General features: G+C 49.1%; 1 protein-coding gene across 1 annotated transcript in view; it reads right to left on the bottom strand.

Annotated features, from left to right (window-relative positions):
* Positions 1-5,228: 5,228 nt before the first annotated feature.
* The window catches only part of LOC127584193 (lysyl oxidase homolog 2-like), a 93,253-nt gene continuing 80,214 nt past the window's right edge, over positions 5,229-18,267 (bottom strand). Inside the window, exons 11-14 of the mRNA XM_052040786.1 lie at positions 14,298-14,413; positions 12,837-12,973; positions 9,709-9,820; positions 5,229-6,586 (exon numbers count right to left, since the gene is read on the bottom strand). Coding sequence (XP_051896746.1) covers positions 6,507-6,586; positions 9,709-9,820; positions 12,837-12,973; positions 14,298-14,413 — 445 coding nt within the window. The 3' untranslated portion in view covers positions 5,229-6,506. The remainder of the gene's footprint in view (positions 6,587-9,708; positions 9,821-12,836; positions 12,974-14,297; positions 14,414-18,267) is intronic.

Genomic DNA, 18,267 nt, shown 5'->3' with positions numbered 1-18,267 from the left:
TCTGAAACATTACCTCTGTTTCTCTCTCCACAGATGCTGCTTGACCTGCTGAGTGTTTCTAACATTTTCTGTTTTTGTTCCAGAAACTCTTTTCTCTGGTTTGGGAGCCTAGACATCGTAGTATAGTCTAAAGAATTACAACTAGCTCTTTAAGGAATGAAGTTAGCAAATACTTCAGATGTTGTTGTCAATTGTTCATTTCATATCAGGAAGATGATACACCTCCTCCCCAGGATAGGAATGCCTTGTACATACAAATGAACGTTTGGGAGTTACGGCGGGATGGATGGGGGTGGATTTGCCATCTGCTGCGGGACTGCAGGCACCGTCTGCTGGGTGGGAGCGGGGCATTTTTGTGTGTCCCAATTCCTCACCCCCTGAACAGCAACAACCCGGGGGGGGGGGGGGGTGGGTGGAGCCGAGCAGAGCTGGGGGGCGCTGAGCAGACTCACCGAGTCAGTGAGGCCGGCTGACGGCTGCTCCTCCTGCGCCCGCTCGCTCTCCGGTCCCCGCTGTTTCTGTGATCCTCTCCCACATCACTGTTGTTGTTCATTTCCGACTTACGAACATCTCTCAGGAATGGGAACCCAGTCGTACCCTGGGGACTGCCTGTATATTTTTGTTAACCTAGGGTATGAAGGGATATGGGGAAAGGCGGATTGACGGGATTTGGTCATACATCACCCGGGATTTCACTGAATGGCTGAACAGACTTGACAGATTAAATGGCCTCTTGCTGGTTCTGGCATAAAGGTTCCAGCACTCCAGTCTCCTTCAGTCAGAAAACATCTCATCACTGAAATAGTGCAATGGGATTTTGTTTACCTGTGGAAGGAGCTCTGAAGGTCAGCAGTCCCTCAGTAATGTACTGTAGTGTTGGTGAGTTTATTAGCCTCTGGAGTGGGATTGAGCACACAATTTAAGGAGAGTGTGCTGCATAGCTACAGCTGACAGACAACAGTAGTAAAAACTGTGCACGTGTCAATGCCCATTGCTACACCGCTCTTAACTTCAAATGTTCCTGGGGTCTGCACACAGTGACACTGCTAGTGGAGCCCTTGCCTCACAGGCTCCAGATCATGGGTTCGATCCTGACCTCTGGAGCTGTCCATGTGTGGAATTTGCACGTTCTCCCTGTCACTGCATGATTTCCCCCCAGGTGCTCCGGTTTCCTCCCACATCCCAAAGGCGTGCAGGCTGGTAGGTTAATTGGCCACTGTAAATTGTCCCTTGTGTGTAGATGAGTGATAGAACCTGGGGTGGGGGGGAATTGATGGGAATGTGAGGAGAATAAAATGGGATTAGTGCAAATAGGTGCCTGATAGTCAGCACAGACTTTGTGGGCTGAAGGGCCTGTCTATCTAGGAGCGTAATCATTGACACTGCGCCTGGTATAGAGATGTTAGGACAGATGACCAAAAGTTTTTTGGAAAGAAGAGAGCGGTAGAGAGGCAAGGAGGGCTTGGGAGGGAATTCCAGAGCTCAGGACCTCGGCAGCTGAGGGCATGTCCACCACTGGTTAAGTGAAGTGGGATTGGTCAAAGGGTCTGAACTGGGGGTGCCCAGGGATGGGAGGGGGAGGAAGTGGTGGAGGAGGAAGGGGGAGATGGTGGGGATTGAATTTGGAAGTGTGCACCTGATGGAGTGCTGGAGGGGACTGAGACCTCCACCTTTGCCCTTGCCATACACCACCCAAAGAGGAAGCCCAAGCTCCCCTGGCAGCGACTTGCAATTTAAACCTGAGTCTGGCTCTGCAAGTGATGCCCCTCATGTTCAAATAGCCCCGGCTTTCCCCTCTTCGTGAGTTGGACTGCAGGCTGCTAGGGAAATTGTAGTCAAGGGGTCTGCAGCAGGCAGGAAAGTAGCGGGGAGGGGAGAATGTTAAAATGTGGTTTAATCTTCCTGGAAACCAGAAGCTGAAACAGCACGATAAAGGGGATAGCTTCTCACTGATAGGCTGGCTGGCTGAGATAGAGAAGCACCACCTCGATCTCAGGGGTGATAGAGGTGCTCAGAATACTCCGAATCACCCAGTCGAGCTCCTGAAAACTATGAAGGGCTTCAGCTGGAGAGGCAATAGAGATGTTTCTCCTGGGCCTTCATACAAAGTCTACAGAACAAGATTCCCAGTGTCCATGGCTGAACTTCCGTTGACATTTTGCAAAGGAACTTTCTCCTTGTTGGGCAATGCAAGCTTGATGTCAGTACAATGATCATCAGCGCACAGGACCTGTCACTCTCACCCTTCCCCCGACCCCTCTGCAATGCCAATTGTCCACAATCCTCACTTGTGCAGATCCCCTGCTGATTTTCATTCTCTCCCAATTTTACCAAGACCCGATGGCGAAACCAGTTTAAGCCATTCGCTAAGGCCTTTAACTGGCTTGTTCAAGGCAACGAGTGAGGATTCTTGGATAACTGTTTGACCAGTGTGACATATCTACACATTTCAGTGTCAATTGGTGCAATCATAGAATCATATAGCACAGAAACAGGCCCTTCAGCCCGACTGGTCCATGCTGACTAAGATGCCTGTCCAAGCTAGTCCCATTTGCCAGCATTTGGCCCATAACCTTCTTTACCTTACCTAACAATGTACCTGTCCAACTGTCTTTTAAAAGTTTTGTTATACCAACCTCAACCACTTCCTCTGGCAGCTCATTCCACATACGGACCACCCTCTGTGTAAAAATGTTGCCCCTCAAGTTCCTGTCAAAAGTTTTACCTCTCACCATAAACCTATTCCCTCTAGTTCTTGATTTCCCAACCCTGGGAAAAAGACTACTTTCAGTTAGGTTACTTTAGGTCTGGTAGAGCCACTGTCTCGCGGCTCCAATGACCCCTGTTCAATCCTGACCTCCGGTGCTGTCTATGCGGAGTTAGCATGTTCTCCCTGTGACTGCATGGGTTTCCTCAGGATGCTCTGGCTTCCTCCTACATCCCAAAGACATCCAGTAGGAAGGTTAATTGGCCGCTGTAAATTGCCCTTAGTGTAAGGGGTTGGTAGAATCTGGGGGAGTTGATGAGAATGTGGGGAGAATAAAATGAAATTGGTGTAGAGTTAGTGTAGTTGGTGGTTGGCATCGACTCCATGGGATAAAGAGACACGAGACACTGCGGATGCTGGAATCTGGAGCCACAAACGATCTGCTGGAATAACTCAGCGGGTTGAGCAGCATCTGTGGGGGGAAAGGAACTGTTGACGTTTCTGATGCAGGGTTTCGACCCGAGACATTGACATTTCCTTTCCTCCCACAGTGCTGCTCGACCCATTGAGTTCTTCCAGCAGTTTCCAGCAGTTTGCTCCGTGGGTTAAAGAGTCTGTTTCTGTGCTGTACCTCTCTAACTCTCTGTGACTCAATGATGTGCATGACCCAGCAAAAAGATTCCAATCCCACACACCTCACCACGATTCAAAGACAGGAAAATGCAGTTTTGTAAATGATAATCGCTTGCCTTTCCTTCCACCCCTCCATAACTTTATCCCCACCTATCCCCGTAATCCTGAACATTTTTGCTTCACTAGCAGTTTGCATAGAACATAGAACATTACAGCACAGTATGGGCCCTACGGCCCACAATGTTGTGCCAACATTTTATCCTGTTCTAATATCTATCTAACCCTTCCCTCCCACATAACCCTGCATTTCTCTATCATTTATGTGTCTATCTAAGAGTCCCTTAAATGTATCTGCCCCCACAACCACTGCTGGCAATGTGTTCCACGCACCCACCACTCTCTGTTAAAAACTTACCCCTGACATCCCCCTTATATCTTCCTCCAATCACCTTAAAATTATGTCCCCTCATGTTAGCCATTTTCACCCTGAAATATCCTCAAACTTATTTTCAAGTTCCTCCAATAGCGTCACCCCTCCTCGTCTCTGTGATCTCCTGCTCAACAACCCTCCAAGATATCTCCCCTCCTCCAATTCCACTGGCGGATGTCTGCAGCCTGGGTCATAAGCTCATGAAATCCGCCCCCTACACCCCTCTGCCTCTTGACCAAGCTATCGAATGGCTGCCTTCACATCTTCTCACTTGGCTCAAGTGCGAACTTTTGTTTTGATAACTCTCTTCAGTATGTCCCTGCACGAAAGGATGGATGTGCTGGCATTGGAGAAGGTCCAGAAGAGGTTTACGAGAATGACCCTGGGGATGAAAGAGTTAATGCACGAGGTGCATTTGATGACCCTGGACCTGTACTCGTTAGAGCTTAGAAGGATGAGGGGGGATCTCAATGAAATCTTCCAAATATTGAAAGGCCTGAATAGAGTCGCTAAAGACTCTCGCAAATTTCTACAGATGTACGGTGGAGAGCACTCTGACTGGTTGCATCACCGCCTGGTGTGGAGTCTCCAATGTGCAGGATCGAAAGAGGCTGCAGAGGGTTGCGGACTCAGCCAGCTCTGTCATGGGCACAACCCTCCCAGCCATCGAGGACGTCTTCAAGAGGGGGTATCCATCACTAAGAACCCCCACCACCCGGGACATGCCCTCTTCTCGTTACTACCATCAGGGAGGAGGTACAGGAACCTGAAGACCCACACTCAACGTTTTAGGAACAGCTTCTTCCGCTCCGCCATCAGATCTCTGAACGGTCCATGAACCCATGAACACTACCTCGTTATTACTCTTTTGCACTATTTTATTCATATTTTTGGTAACTCATAGTAATTTTTATGTCTTGCACTGTACTGCTGCCGCAAAACAACAAATTTCACGACAGATGTCAGTGATAATAAATCTGATTCTGAGAGTGGACGTGGACAGGATGTTTCCTGTAGTGGCAGAGTCTAGGACCAGAGGGCACACCCTCAGAATAAAAGGTCGTCCCTTTAGAACAGAGTTGAGGAGGAATTCCTTCAGCCAGAGGGTGGTGAATCTGTGGAATTCATTGCCACAGACGGCTGTGGAGGCCAAGTCATTGGGTATATTTAAAGCAGAGGTTGATAGGTTCTTGATTAGTGAGGGCGTCAAAGGTTACAGAGGAGAATGGGGTTGAGATGGAAAAATAAATCAGCCATGATTGAATGGCGGAACAGACTCGATGGGCCGAATGGTCTAATTCTGCTCCTATGTCTTATGGTCTTCTAGTCTTATGGAAGGGGCCACGTAAATGTACACTGTTATTGTATCACTACCAGGGGTATGTATTGAAGGGCAACTCAGGTCCCATTACAACACATGGCAGAGGCACCTTCTCTATGGAAGCAAAGCAGAGGAGACATCATCAGTAACTCTTTTATTACACAGTGGTACTTTTTGTTTGCAAATTCAAAGTAAATAACCAACCTTGAGATGCACAGCTGTAGTTTTCAGTACTGTACAAAGCAGATGGGTCTGGGAGGGTACAAAGACTCAGACATGGACCATAACAAAGCATTGAGCAGTTTAGTTGTAAAAAGGCTGTTGCCTATTAACCCTTCAAGTGTGGTGTGAATTTCACTACCTCTCATCCTTGAAATGAGATGTGGCCTCCCCTCCTGAGGACTCGTGTCGCAAGAGTAAAATAAAACAGCGAGTGACCCTGAATATCAGTGCGGCCCTCCTTGGCTTCGAGAGCCCCGGCTGGATCACTCTCTCCTTCCGGCCCTGGCCGAGAGCCAGACAGAACCATGGCAGAGGCCAGGCTTGTCCAAGCGCAGACCACAGTCTGCTCAAGGGCTCGAGAGAGACACAGCTGGAGACGGAAGCCGAGCCAGGGTCTCTGTGTGTGTGTGTGTGTGTGTGTGTGTGTGTGTGTGTGTGCGTGTGGGTGTGTGTGTGTGTAAGGCAGTGTGTGTTTGTGTGGACAAATCTTTGGTTGCATGTGTGTGCTGCCATCTACATGTATGTATGTACATCTGTGTGTGCATCTCTGTGGATTTGTGTGCAGGTGATCTATGAGTATGTTCAAGTGCATGTGCACGTGTGTATCTCTATATGTGTAAGCATGTGCCTTTGTGTATGTGTATGTATCTGATATGTGTGTACATGCATGTGAATGTGTACATATGTGTCTAAGTGTGCCTGCACATGTGTATGTGCATGCGAGTACATCTTTGTGTGGAAGCATGTGCCTCTGTGTATGTGCATACATCTAATCTGTGTGTCTGTGCCCGTGTGTATTTGTGTGTGTGTGCCCGTGCATGTGCTTCCGTGTGTGTGTCCATGTGTGTGTGTGTCCGTGTGCATAATCGTGTGTGTGTCTGTGTGTCTATGTATCCATGCGAATGTGTTCGTGTGTATATCTGTGTGTGTGTCCATGTGTGTGCGTGTGTGTGTGCGTGTGTGTGTGCTTTGATGTTGGTGGGTAGCGTTCAGTGTGCTGCTTTGTTGACGGGAGCGCACCTCACACTGGAGAATTATTTTACCCCCGCGGCCCGCTTTTATCCTTGAAGTGGAAGTGTAGCACCAATGTTGCATTGATTGCATGAGGCCGTGTCACTCTCTGCCATTGACAGTATTTCACTGGGCATCTCCTTCGGTAAGTGTTACTGCAGACTAATTCCTCTGCCGTGGCGTTACCAGTTGGACAGATGGTTGCTCATCAGTCCAGGAAAGTGGTCAAATTGCTCTTCTGTCTCTGCGCTCAAGGACCCACCTGGCAGGGAAAGAGAGAGGAGGAAGGTTAAACACACCCCACGTAGGATGGTGGTCCCCAACAAACCTCTGTCCCCTCAGTAGATGCTGTCCCTCTCTTCTCACCCATCCAGTGGTGAGGGGTTTGTGTTACCCTCTGGTGGGACACCCTGCTTTCATCTGAAGAGAGAACATTGGAATCACAGCTTCGACTAAAATATCTCCACACTGCTTTGGAAAATAATAGTAGGCCACTCAGCCCTTCCAGCTTGTCCTGACAGTCTCTCAAATAAGGCTGATCCGACGTCAGTCCCCTCTCCTTTACCTACTTCGATCAACACGTTTGCTGCTTCAGTTCTGCTGCCTGCAGCACTTCCTTGTTCCACTTTACCTTCCCCATTCTACTGGCCTGCCGAGCCATCAGTCACTTCCTAAATCACTGCTGCTCTGACTCAGCAGTTCGGCACTGCGTGAACATCCCAGCGCATGCACACCAGCAAGAGAATTGGGAAAGCACTTCCTTTCCAAACGTTTCCAGTGCCAGATCTCCAAAAAGGGAAGTACAAAAGGGGATAATGCAAGGAGGCAGATACAATAGGGTCGTTTAAGAGACTTTTGGATAGGTACACGGAGCTTGGAAAAATAGAGGGCTATGGGTAAGCCCAGTAATTGCTAAGTTAGGGACATATTCGGCACAGCTTTGTGGGCTGAAGGGCCTGTATTGTGCTGTAGATTTTCCATGTTTCTATGAACGGGACCAGCACTGGAGAGACGCCTGTATTTATCTCAAGTTTTGCGAGATATCCTCTGAGAGAAAAGGTCCTGTTGCTGCACAGTGAATAGAGTGGAATTAATACTGCTTTCTCAACAATAAGGGTGAAACAGATAAAAAAGACTTTGCATCTTCACTGGTTATAAGTACTTTAGGGCATTCCTTTAATCATTCTGATATAATGCATGTAGTTTACTGCGGAGAGAATTAACAAATGGGACTAACGTAGGATTAGTGTAAATGGTTTGCACAGACTCAGTGGACGGAATGGCCTGTTTCTGTGCTGTATGTCTCTGTAACTATAACAAGAACCTTGGTTTTAAGAACGAGAAATACCCCTAGAGTCAACTCCCACATGTGGAAGAGAGTTCCAAAGTTCTAACCCCACAGGGGTCCGTGGGTAGCGGGGTGATGTTATGCATTTTATTAACACCAACCAGTTAAACCAACCACTCCACATTCAGGGCATATCGTCAGCATGCCCAAAGCTCATTGGTCCATTTTTCCCTGCCTGCTGCGCCCCATGTGACATTGTCACTGCTCCATTCAGAGAGAGGACTAGAAGATTTCTGCTCTGAACCTGGGCTTGTCCTTTCATTTAAAGTATATGAAATGGAGGTACAAAGGGGAAACACACCAGTGTGCAAGGTCAGGCTGTCCTCACCCCACACTGGTGTCCAATTCTATGGGTCATACTTTTTCTCAGGAGGTTTCCAACCTCCCTTAAGTCTCTGTAATATCAGCCAATAGGTGGGAGCTGCCAACTGTCCACCAGATGTCCCAATCTCCAGTAAGTGAACATTAACCATCAGGCCACAGTTGCAAGTCAATGATGAAAAACACAATGATGCTGGAGGAACTCAACAGGCCAGGCAGCATCCGTGGAGAAAAGCAGGCTGTTAACGTTTCAGGTCAGGACCCTTCAAGGATTGGGGGGGGGGGGGGGGGGGGGGGTTACCAGTGGTTGGAGAAATTGAGGCCATCAGATTGGAGAGTCCCAAGGCGGAATATAAGGTGTTGTTCCTCCAACCTGCGTCTGGCCTCAACATGGCAGTAGAGGAGGCTGTGGACAGACATGTCAGTGTGGGAGTGGGATGTGGAATGGATGTGGGTGGTCTTGTGTATTGCTCCAGATTCTGGCATCTGCAGAATTTTTTGTGTCTCTGGAGTCTGGGTCCTGAAGAAAGGTCCTGACCCGAAACGTTGACGGCCTGCTTTTCTCCACGGGTGCTGCCTGGCCTGCTGAGTTCCTCCAGCATCATCATGTTTTTCATCTAGATCCCAGCATCTGCAGTCCTTTGTTTCTCTACTGTTGCAGTTTAATGGCCACCACCTTCACATCAGCTCCCATAGTACTGGAGGTTAGAATTGGATAGGGATGGTAGAGGAAGGTTGGGGGTAGGCTTTTTGACCTAGAGCCAAGAATCACTCGCTGATTAGTTACACAGATTCCATTTCCCAATTGGCTGAGAGACGGATGGGTATTGAAAAGCAAAAAAAAACTGCAGATGTTGGAAATCTGAAATGAAAAACAGAAAGTGCTGTAAATACACAGCTGGTTAGGCAGCATCTGTGGAGGGAGAAATGGTTAATATTTCAGGCTAATAAATCCTTGTCAGAAGTTTGTTTTATGTTGCAGAAGGGGGTAAGGGAGGACACCCAGGCTGCCTGGTGACATGATGCTTTCAGTGCCAGTTAGAGAGAGAAAAGGCCAAGAAAGGAGCACACTGGAACTGTGAGATGCAGCTGCCAGAATTCAGAAGCAAAAGAGAATGCTGGAAGTAGCCAGTGGTTCAGGCAGCGTCTATGGAGAGTTATCTTACATTAGAACTGGTAAGTTCTAACACAAACAGGAAGGGCTGGTTATCTGAAATAGTTGAATTCAATATGAGCCCCAAGGGCTGAAGATGAGGTGCTGTTCTTCAAGTTTACTGAACAGGGCAGAAGGCCAAGGAGAAAGAGATCAGAGTGGGAGTGGGAAGGAGAGACAGGTGACACTACGCTGAGGTAGAAGAGGGGACATGTTGGGGAAAACAGTGGTGTGAGCCTCCAGCAATGTATCCAACCAGGGCTGCTGTCTGTGGGCCCAGAAGGTGCATTCGGCGAGCCTGGGGGAGTGGTGGGAGCTCCCAGGGTGGCTCGGTATGAACCCATGTGGTGACGGCAATCCTCCTCACACTTGGCAGGGACAATCAACTCCCTCAGGATCAGAGCTGTGTCAAACCATGAGACTGAGCATGAATCTCAGCACCTGGGGGTAAAGTTTCACCAGCAACCCTTATTTCACGGGGCCCGATTTTACTTCCTGCTGACAGGTAGCAGAAAGGACTTTGTATTTTCTGGTTTAAGATTGTCGTCACTGCATGTCTCACCGATGTGGCAGTTGTAAGACCAGATGCGATGCCCATCGTACTTGCACCGACATTTCACAACGTTGTTGGTGTAGTCAGACTCTGCCACCTCGAAGTTAGGATTGACAATAACCTGTGGAGGAAAGCACACATTAACCGGGGTCCTTCAACAGCTTACACACATGTAAACACACACACACGCACATGCACACACACACGCACACACATGCATAAACACATATGCACACACATGCACACATGTGTGCACACACACAGGAACACACATACGCACACACACGTGTGCATACACCCACGCACACAAAAACACACACACGCACACATGCGCACACACATATGCGCACATATACGCACACACACGCATGCACACGGGCACACATACACACACACTATGTGCACACACACACACACACACACACACACACACACAGACATACACGAGCCCAGCTGCAGCCACTGTCAGAAGGCCCTTCAGTTCTGGGACTAGATAAGGTGGGATGGGGGAGACGAGGAGCACCTTACTGCTAATATCCCTGGTCACTTTGGATTCATGTGGCACCGATCACAGCCTCAAAGTTTGGACTGCAGGAATTGGTGCTGAACTCACAGCCACTGTGCATTGATGCATCCGGTGGACTGATCAAACACACTGGAGATGAGCGTCTGTTCACCTGTTTCCTTTGATCTTGTTCTTATTTCAAAAATAAACTTTATTCTTAAAAAATTACAAAACAGTACATGACTTTCTCTACATTCATGCTGTCATCAGGTGAATCCCATTGCCAATCATGTGGCCTCTTTGAACAATGCACTCTTTGTGGGGCTGTTGCACAAGATCAAGCCCCTCAGTGTCCAGTCGTGGCAGGACCTTAGATTGCAGTCCTTCCCCACAGAGCCTTTGCATTGACTGCACTAAGTTTGGCATGTATTCCTGCAGCCTGGAATATGCTGGTCTTGCTTACATGTGGAATATTAGCCAGGACACCGAAACCTCAGAACTCCTCCATAGAATTATAGGCCTACCCATCGGATTCCAGCCTCTTCTATTGTGGTAAACAGATCCGTATCCTGAGAACTTACGCCCAAATAGATGGCCCACAGGAAACATGAAATTCGTCAATTATAGTGCTGTGGTGGTTGACACTGTAATGATGTGCTAAAGCTGGTTCCACAAGGGACTTCAACCACTTCAGCACAGCTGGAAACACTTGGCTTTCAGTCAGGGAAGTGTGTCAGTCCTAAGCATACACTACAGCTGCCAATGAGGAGACAGAGGCACAGGACAAAGTGAAGGAGCTCCCAGATACACTGAGAGGGGTGTTCAAGGAGATAGAGGCCAGGAGGGAGATCCAATACATCAGGGAGACCACGAGACTTTCCAGGGCCTCCGTTCTAAGTGCCCAGTAGGGAAGAGAAATGTTCAGCGGCCTCCTCCAGGGTTGAGACTCCCTGCACCATGGACTAGTGCTGGAGGAAACTCCATTATCTCCACACACACACACACACACACACACGCGCGCGCACACACACACACATATGCACACACACACAGTCACACACATACGCACACACGGACATACACAGTCACACATACATACACACATACACACGCACACTCACACATGCACACACACACACGTACATGCATGCACACACACGCACGCACACACAGAGACATACACACGTGCACAAACACTCACACACACACGTCATCACCCTAACAGTTACTGTATTTGTGTCTCCCAATAATATGCCCTCTGCTGATAACCAGGCGCAAACTGGGTGACTGCTTCACCGTGCCCCTGCACCCTGTCTGCCCTGACCATACGGAGCTCCCGGTTTGCCAGCCATTTTAATTCCCCTCCCCATTCCCACAGGACATGTCTGTCCTCAGCCTCCTCCACTGCCAGGGTGAGGCCAAACGCAAATTAGAAGAACAGCCCCTCACATTCCCCTGGGTAGTCTACAACCCGACGGCATGAACATTGAATTCTCCGAGTTCAGGTGACCTGCTCCCCCTCTGTCCCTTTTCTCTCTCCTCCTGATCTACCCGGTTCCTGCTACACCCACCCCTGCCCCCCATCACCCTGCTTCTTTCCCCTCCTCCTCCCACTCCATCTGCCCGGCACCCACACACCCCTCCCACTGGGTCCCCCCCCCCCCCCACTGTCCCCATCCGCCCTCCCCACCTCCCTACTTGATTCCAGGCTCCACCTTCTGTCAGATCCCATCATCTGCAACCCTCTGTCACCTCCACCAATCACCTCCCAGCCTCTGTCACTATTTCGACTCCCCCCTCCTCCATCTGCCTATCACCCCTCCTCACCACGATCCACCTGTCACCTGCCAGCTCCTGCCCCACCCCTTCCCCTCACCACTTTACTCTGGCTATCTCCCCTCTATCTTTCAGCCCAGAAGAAGGGTCTCGACCTGAAACGGTGACTGTCCATTTCCCTCCACAGATGCTGCCTTACCCGCTGAGTTGCTCCAGCATCTTGTGTGTTATCCTCTGCTTCGTTCCCCTCCACCTTCACCCTACCATTGACACCATACAGCTCCTCCCCAGCTTACGAACGCCTAACTTATGCACACAGATGAGCGTTTGGGAGACCGGCAGGGTAAATTTGCCGGCTGCTGAGGGGCTGTGGGCATCTTCTTCTGTGTGGGAACTCGGTTCACGTACGCGTTTCCGACTTGCAAACTGTCCGGGCTACGAACAGTTGGAACCCTGCCGTAACCAGGGGGAACGATCTGAGCCCCTGCCACAGTGGTGCAGCTCGTAGGGGCAATTTACAGTGGCCAATTAACCTTCCAACTCGCACGTCGTTGGGATGTGGCAGGAGACCGAAGCATCTTAGTGGTCACAGGGAGAACGTGCAAACTCTGCACAACATTGGAGGTCAGGATCGAACCCGGGTCACTGGAGCTGTGAGGCAGCAGCTCTAATCGCTGCACCACTGTGCCGCCCACCCCGTTTATGGAATCTTGCTGTGCACTAATTTGCTGCAATCATGGCTACACCTAGGGGAGTACCTCCATCGGGGAGGACGTTCTTTTCCACAGCAGACAATGAGAGGAAGGACCTGCTCAGCTCTGGGACACCCTGTTGTCCGAAGGATGGATCTGCTCACCTGCAGCACGTACTCTCCCGGCGGAACGTCCGTGATGTCGATCCACTGGCAGTCAATGTCGTGCCGGTATGTGTCCCAGCAGCCTGCAGTGATACCCTGCTCACCAAAGTTGGCGCACTGGTAGTTCTTACGCTCCTCTGAAAGGCAGGCATCCGATCGTTAAACTCTGAGGTGTGGAAAACAGAGAGAGCGGGAGAGAGACAGAGAAGAAAGTGAGAGGTAAAGGGTGAAAGGGAGAAAGAAAGAAAGAGAGAAAGAGAGAGGAAGTGAGAGAGAGTGAGAGAGAGAGAGTTAAAGAAAAAAGTGAGAGGTAAAGGGTGAAAGGGAGATGGAGAGAGAGAGAGAGAAAGGGAGAGAAAGAATCAGGAGGTTGAATAGCAAAATGAAAGAGAGAGAGAGAGAGAGAGGAGAGAAAAGATACAGAGAAAGAGAGAGAGAGAGAGAGTCGGTGGGAGAGACTTGGATTTGTATATTTGTATTGTCTTTTTCACGGGATCTCCCAATGCACGTCGGACTCATTGAAGTGTCTCTGCCGGCCATCAGCTGCTGTGGCTCAGTGCCTCTTGCTTCTGAATCAGAAGACTTCAGGTCCAGGTCCCACACCAGAGACGTGAACACAGAAGCACAGGCTCACACCGCAGCACGGTACAGAGGGGTGTCGTCTCCCAGGTGAGACACCAACACCAGGCGCTGGTTGAGGGGAGAAGACTCGAGGGATCGGGGGTGGGAATTTGGGGGCGTTAGGATGTGGCTCAGCAGAGATCTGGATGACCTCGAGTTTAAGACGGCAGAATGAAGGAGGTCGACCGGAAGTAGTCACCAGAAGTAGCTGAGTGCTCCCTGGGGAAGACTTGGGTGCTGTTACAGAGCTGAGAATGAATAGTGTTGTATCTTATTTCCATGCAACAAAGAAGAAAGCCATTTGGCCCATTCAGTCAATGCTACCTCTCAGATAAATCCCATCAATCCCATTCCCTCACTTATTTTAGTCGGCACAACATGGTGGGCCGAAGGGCCTGTATTGTGCTGTGTTCTATTTTCCCTGTTCTCCCACCACCCACCTACATTTGGGACAATTTACAGCAGCCAACTGACCTAGGAACCGGCACGTCTTTGGGATGTGGAAGGAAACCCACGGGGAGAACGTGCAAACTCCACACAGACCGGACTTGAAGTCAGGATCGAACCTGGGTCGTTGGAGGTGTTAGGCAGCTGCACTACCCTTCTGTACCGCTGTATCACTCTTGCAAGAATCGGGGAATAGCTGATCTAATCAGGAGCTGATCTAACTGCGATTCACTCTCCCCAAAGAATCAGAATCAGGTTTATTATCACTGACATATGTCATGAAATTTGTTGTTTTGCGGCAGCAGTGCAGTGCAAGACGTAAAAGTTACTATAAGTTACAAAAATATAAATAGTTCAAAAAAGGAATTATGAGATAGGTGGAAGGGACCTTACCTGAGTCACACTCTGTGTCTTCGAGACAGAAACTGGCCTTGTGCCCCTCCGCGACCTTTGTCCCATTCAGCGATAAAAGATCATAATTTGTAAAGACCTCCATGCTGTGGTAGTGCCTGCACGTTGAACAGAGAGAACAGCAGGCAGCTTTGGATACCCTCTTTAAAGTTGCCAATCAACCCCAGGTTAATTTTCAGTTCCCTGGATTCACACGAGGCTCAGAGGGATCTTAAGAATAGATCACGAGGATGAAAGGCGAGTATTGACAGCCATTCCTGTTTAACCCTAACCCTTCTTGTGGGTGCGGTCAATCAGTGAGAGGCATGGGGTTAACTTACTCTCCACCCCTCAGCTGGATCAAATGTCGTGCTAATTCACCAGATTTCTTCTTGTTGCCTTTTTAACAAACAACAGCTGCTAAGTTTAATGTGCCCTTAAGGATGGAAAATCTGGGTAGGTTGTGTGTTTATATTGTGACCCCATTGGATGGCAGAGTCTGCTTCTCAATCAATGCAACCTACACCCCCTAGCAACAGACAAAGCACTGGAGGAACTCAGCGGGTCAGGCAGCATCTATGGAGGGAAATGGACAGTCGACGTTTTGGGTCGAGACACTTCACCTGGACTGAAAGAAGGAGGGGAGATAGCCAGTCCAGGTGAAGGGTCTCAACCCAAAACGTCGACTGTCCATTTCCCTCCATAGCTGCTGCCTGACCTGCTGAGTTCCTCCAGAGCTTTGTGTGTTGCTCCAGATTCCAGAGTCTGCAGTCTCTCCACCTATCCCCCTAGATGGGAGCTGATGCAAGGGGACACCACCACCTACGGGTTCCGCAACAGGTCATGCACCATCCTGACTTGGAAACATATCACGTTCCTTCATCTTCGCTGGGTCTAAATCCTGGAGCTCTCTCCCCTATATCACCAGAAGGGCTGCAATGGTTCACCATCACCTTCTCAAGGACAATCAAGCAACTACAATAAACACTGCCCACACCAGTGACACCCACATTCTGTGAATAAGAAAATTCTATCCCTAAATGACCTATCCCTCCTTTCCCAACTTCCATGTTTAAAGTACCATAGATTTTCCATCCTCATGTCTACTGGAGGGCGGCACGGTAGTGTAGTGGTTAGCGTAACGCTATTACAGCGCCAGCGACCCGGGTTCAATTCCATCCGCTGTCCGTAAGGAGTTTGTACGTTCTCCCCGTGTCTGCGTGGGTTTCCTCCGGTTTCCTCCCACATTCCAAAGACGTACGGGTTAGGAGCTGTGGGCATGCTGTGTTGGCGCCGGAAGTGTGGCGACACTTGCAGGCTGCCCCCAGCACATTCTCAGTAACGCAAAAAAACACATTTCACTGTGTGTTTTGATGTACATGTGACTAATAAATAAATATCAATATCAATACTTCAAAGGCCTCAATAATATTATTGCTCATTACCTAACTTCGAGGTTGACAATGCAAGTCTCTGCAGAATTTAGTCAATATATTTCAGACTAAGATCTTCAATCAACAAAAGGCCAAATACTCTGTATCCCACAGTTCAAATATGAAACCCAAGGAGAATCTTTATGGAGACTGTACAGATGCTGGAATTTCCTGCTCTGCCCAAGGCCACAAGAAGTTGCAGGGAGTTGTGGACACAGCTCAGTCCATCACAGAAACCAGCCTCCCCTCCATTGACTCCGTCTACACTTCCCGCTGCCTCGGGAGAGCAGCTGACATAATCAAAAACCCCTCCCACACTGGTCATTCTCTCTTCTCCCCTCTCCCATCGAGCATAAGATATAAAAGCCTGACAGCACGAGTCACCAGACTCAAGGACAGCTTCTATCCCGCTGTTATCATACTCTTGAATTGACTTCTCATACACTAAAAGATGAAATCTTGAACTCTTGATCTCCCAGTCTACCTCATCGTGACCCTTGCACTTTATTTGTCTACCTGCACTGCACTTTCTCTGTAACTGTAACACCACATTCTGCATTCTGTTCTCTTTTTACTACCTCGGTGTAACTACTCATGGCTGCATGGCATGCAAGCACTGTATCTTGGTACATGTGACAATAATAAACCAACACCTAGCTGAGGTCGGTGTTGGGACTGGGGAAACTTGGAGCCCCGACCTGAAGGGTTGCTGGGGTAAAGGGACGGTCAGAGTAGGAGGGGGATTCTCCTCCTACCGAGGGTTGGAGTGGTGTACAAGCAGCATGAAGACTGGGCACGGCGGTGATGCTTGGAGAGACTCTTTGGGGCTCAGGCCTTGGTGAATGGTGGAATCAGGCTGGAGATCCAGGGAGGAGATGTGTGGAGTGGGATTGGAGCTGGTGAGGGGGGGAGCGGTGAGGAATAATCTGGGGAGTGGGCCGGAAAGGTTATTGACCAAGACAGCCTTGACAGTGCTGCACTGCACAGGAAAACCTTGGACGGTCACTCCCAGTGGCTCCAGTAGCCGGCAGTGCTCTGAAGGAGGGTGGCCAGGTAAAGGGCCATTTCATGTGCCCACTAGCAAACCCAGAGCCCTGTCAACATTCTTGAGTGACACAAAATAATCTATAAATGGTCATTTTTTAAAAATACGTATATTTTTAATTGCATAAACCTGAAAAATAGTGGTGTAAGGTAAATGAATGAATCTTTTCCCCCAGAGCAGTCGGGCGCCCCAGGCAGCAGAGGGCGCTGCTACTGCCTTTTGCAGCCCAGCTCGGCCGTGCAGCCTCAGTATCGCCACCCGGTGGTTGGAGTCCCACCGTGCCGAGCGTGTAAATCGCAGCAACATACCTCAGCTCTGGAGGTCCCACTGCCCGTTCACCCACACGGACAAAAAGGAAGCTGCAGATCACAGTCTGTTATACTGCCAACACAGTTTTGTAGATTCTGACACACAGGTAGCCTGGAATAGGGACACATCTCCGCTGAGCCCCTGCATGATTCTAAGTTAATGACATGCTGACTTTTCCGTCCAAACTGCATGGGATGAAGTTATTTTACAAGAATACAAAGCTCTGGTTAAAGCATACCAGATGTACTGTGAGCAATTCTGGGCACTATAGTTTGAGGAATGTTTGTTTTAATGGAGACCAGAATATACTTACTTACCAAATATTAACAGGGCTTCAATAATCCTCATTTCTCATCAATGCATTCAGGCTGATAGTCCAGAACTGTGGGTGAATTCCCTTGCAAGGAGCACCACTTAAAACTTCAGCATGTTGCAGATGTGCAGCACGGACAATTAATTCAGTATAGAACATAGAACAGTACAGGAACGGGCCCTTTGTTCTACCCTGTCTGTGCTGACCGTGATACCAATCTAATCCCATCCATCTGCACGTGGTCTGAATCCCTCCATTCCCAGCCTCTTCATGTGCCTGTCTAAATACCTCTTAAACTCTTCTATCATATCTGCTTCCACCACCAGTCCTGGCAGTGCATTCCACGCATCCACCGCTCTTTTTGTAAAAAACTTGCCTGCACATCTCCTTTGAATTTACCCCCCTCTCCCCTTAAATGCATACCCTCTAGTATTGGTCATTCCAGCCCTGGGGAAAAGATACCAGCTTCTACTCTATCTATGCCTCAGATAATCTTATAAACCTCTGTCAAGTCTTCCCTCAGCCTCCAATGCTCCAGAGAAAACAGTCCAAGTTTGTCCAACCTCTCCTCATAGCACATGCCCTCTAATCCAGGCAGCATCCTGGTAAACCTCTTCTGCACTCTCTCCAAAGCCTCCCCATCCTTCCTGATCAGAACTGCACACAATACACCAAATGTGGCCTAATCAAAGTTTTATGTGGCTGCAATCTATGTTTAAGAGTTCTTCATATCATTGTCCAGTAAGTCACTGGATTTCAACCAATGGTCAGTGTCTGGTGAATCTCTGGACACTTCAATGGTTGGTGTCTGGTGAATCACTGGAACCGTTGACCAGTGTCTGGTGAATCACTGGAATCGACTGTCAGTGTCTG

Source organism: Pristis pectinata, chromosome 29 (genome assembly GCF_009764475.1).
Source record: "Pristis pectinata isolate sPriPec2 chromosome 29, sPriPec2.1.pri, whole genome shotgun sequence".
In the NCBI taxonomy this organism is placed as follows: Eukaryota; Metazoa; Chordata; class Chondrichthyes; order Rhinopristiformes; family Pristidae; genus Pristis; species Pristis pectinata.
This window is presented reverse-complemented; position numbering and strand designations above follow the sequence as displayed.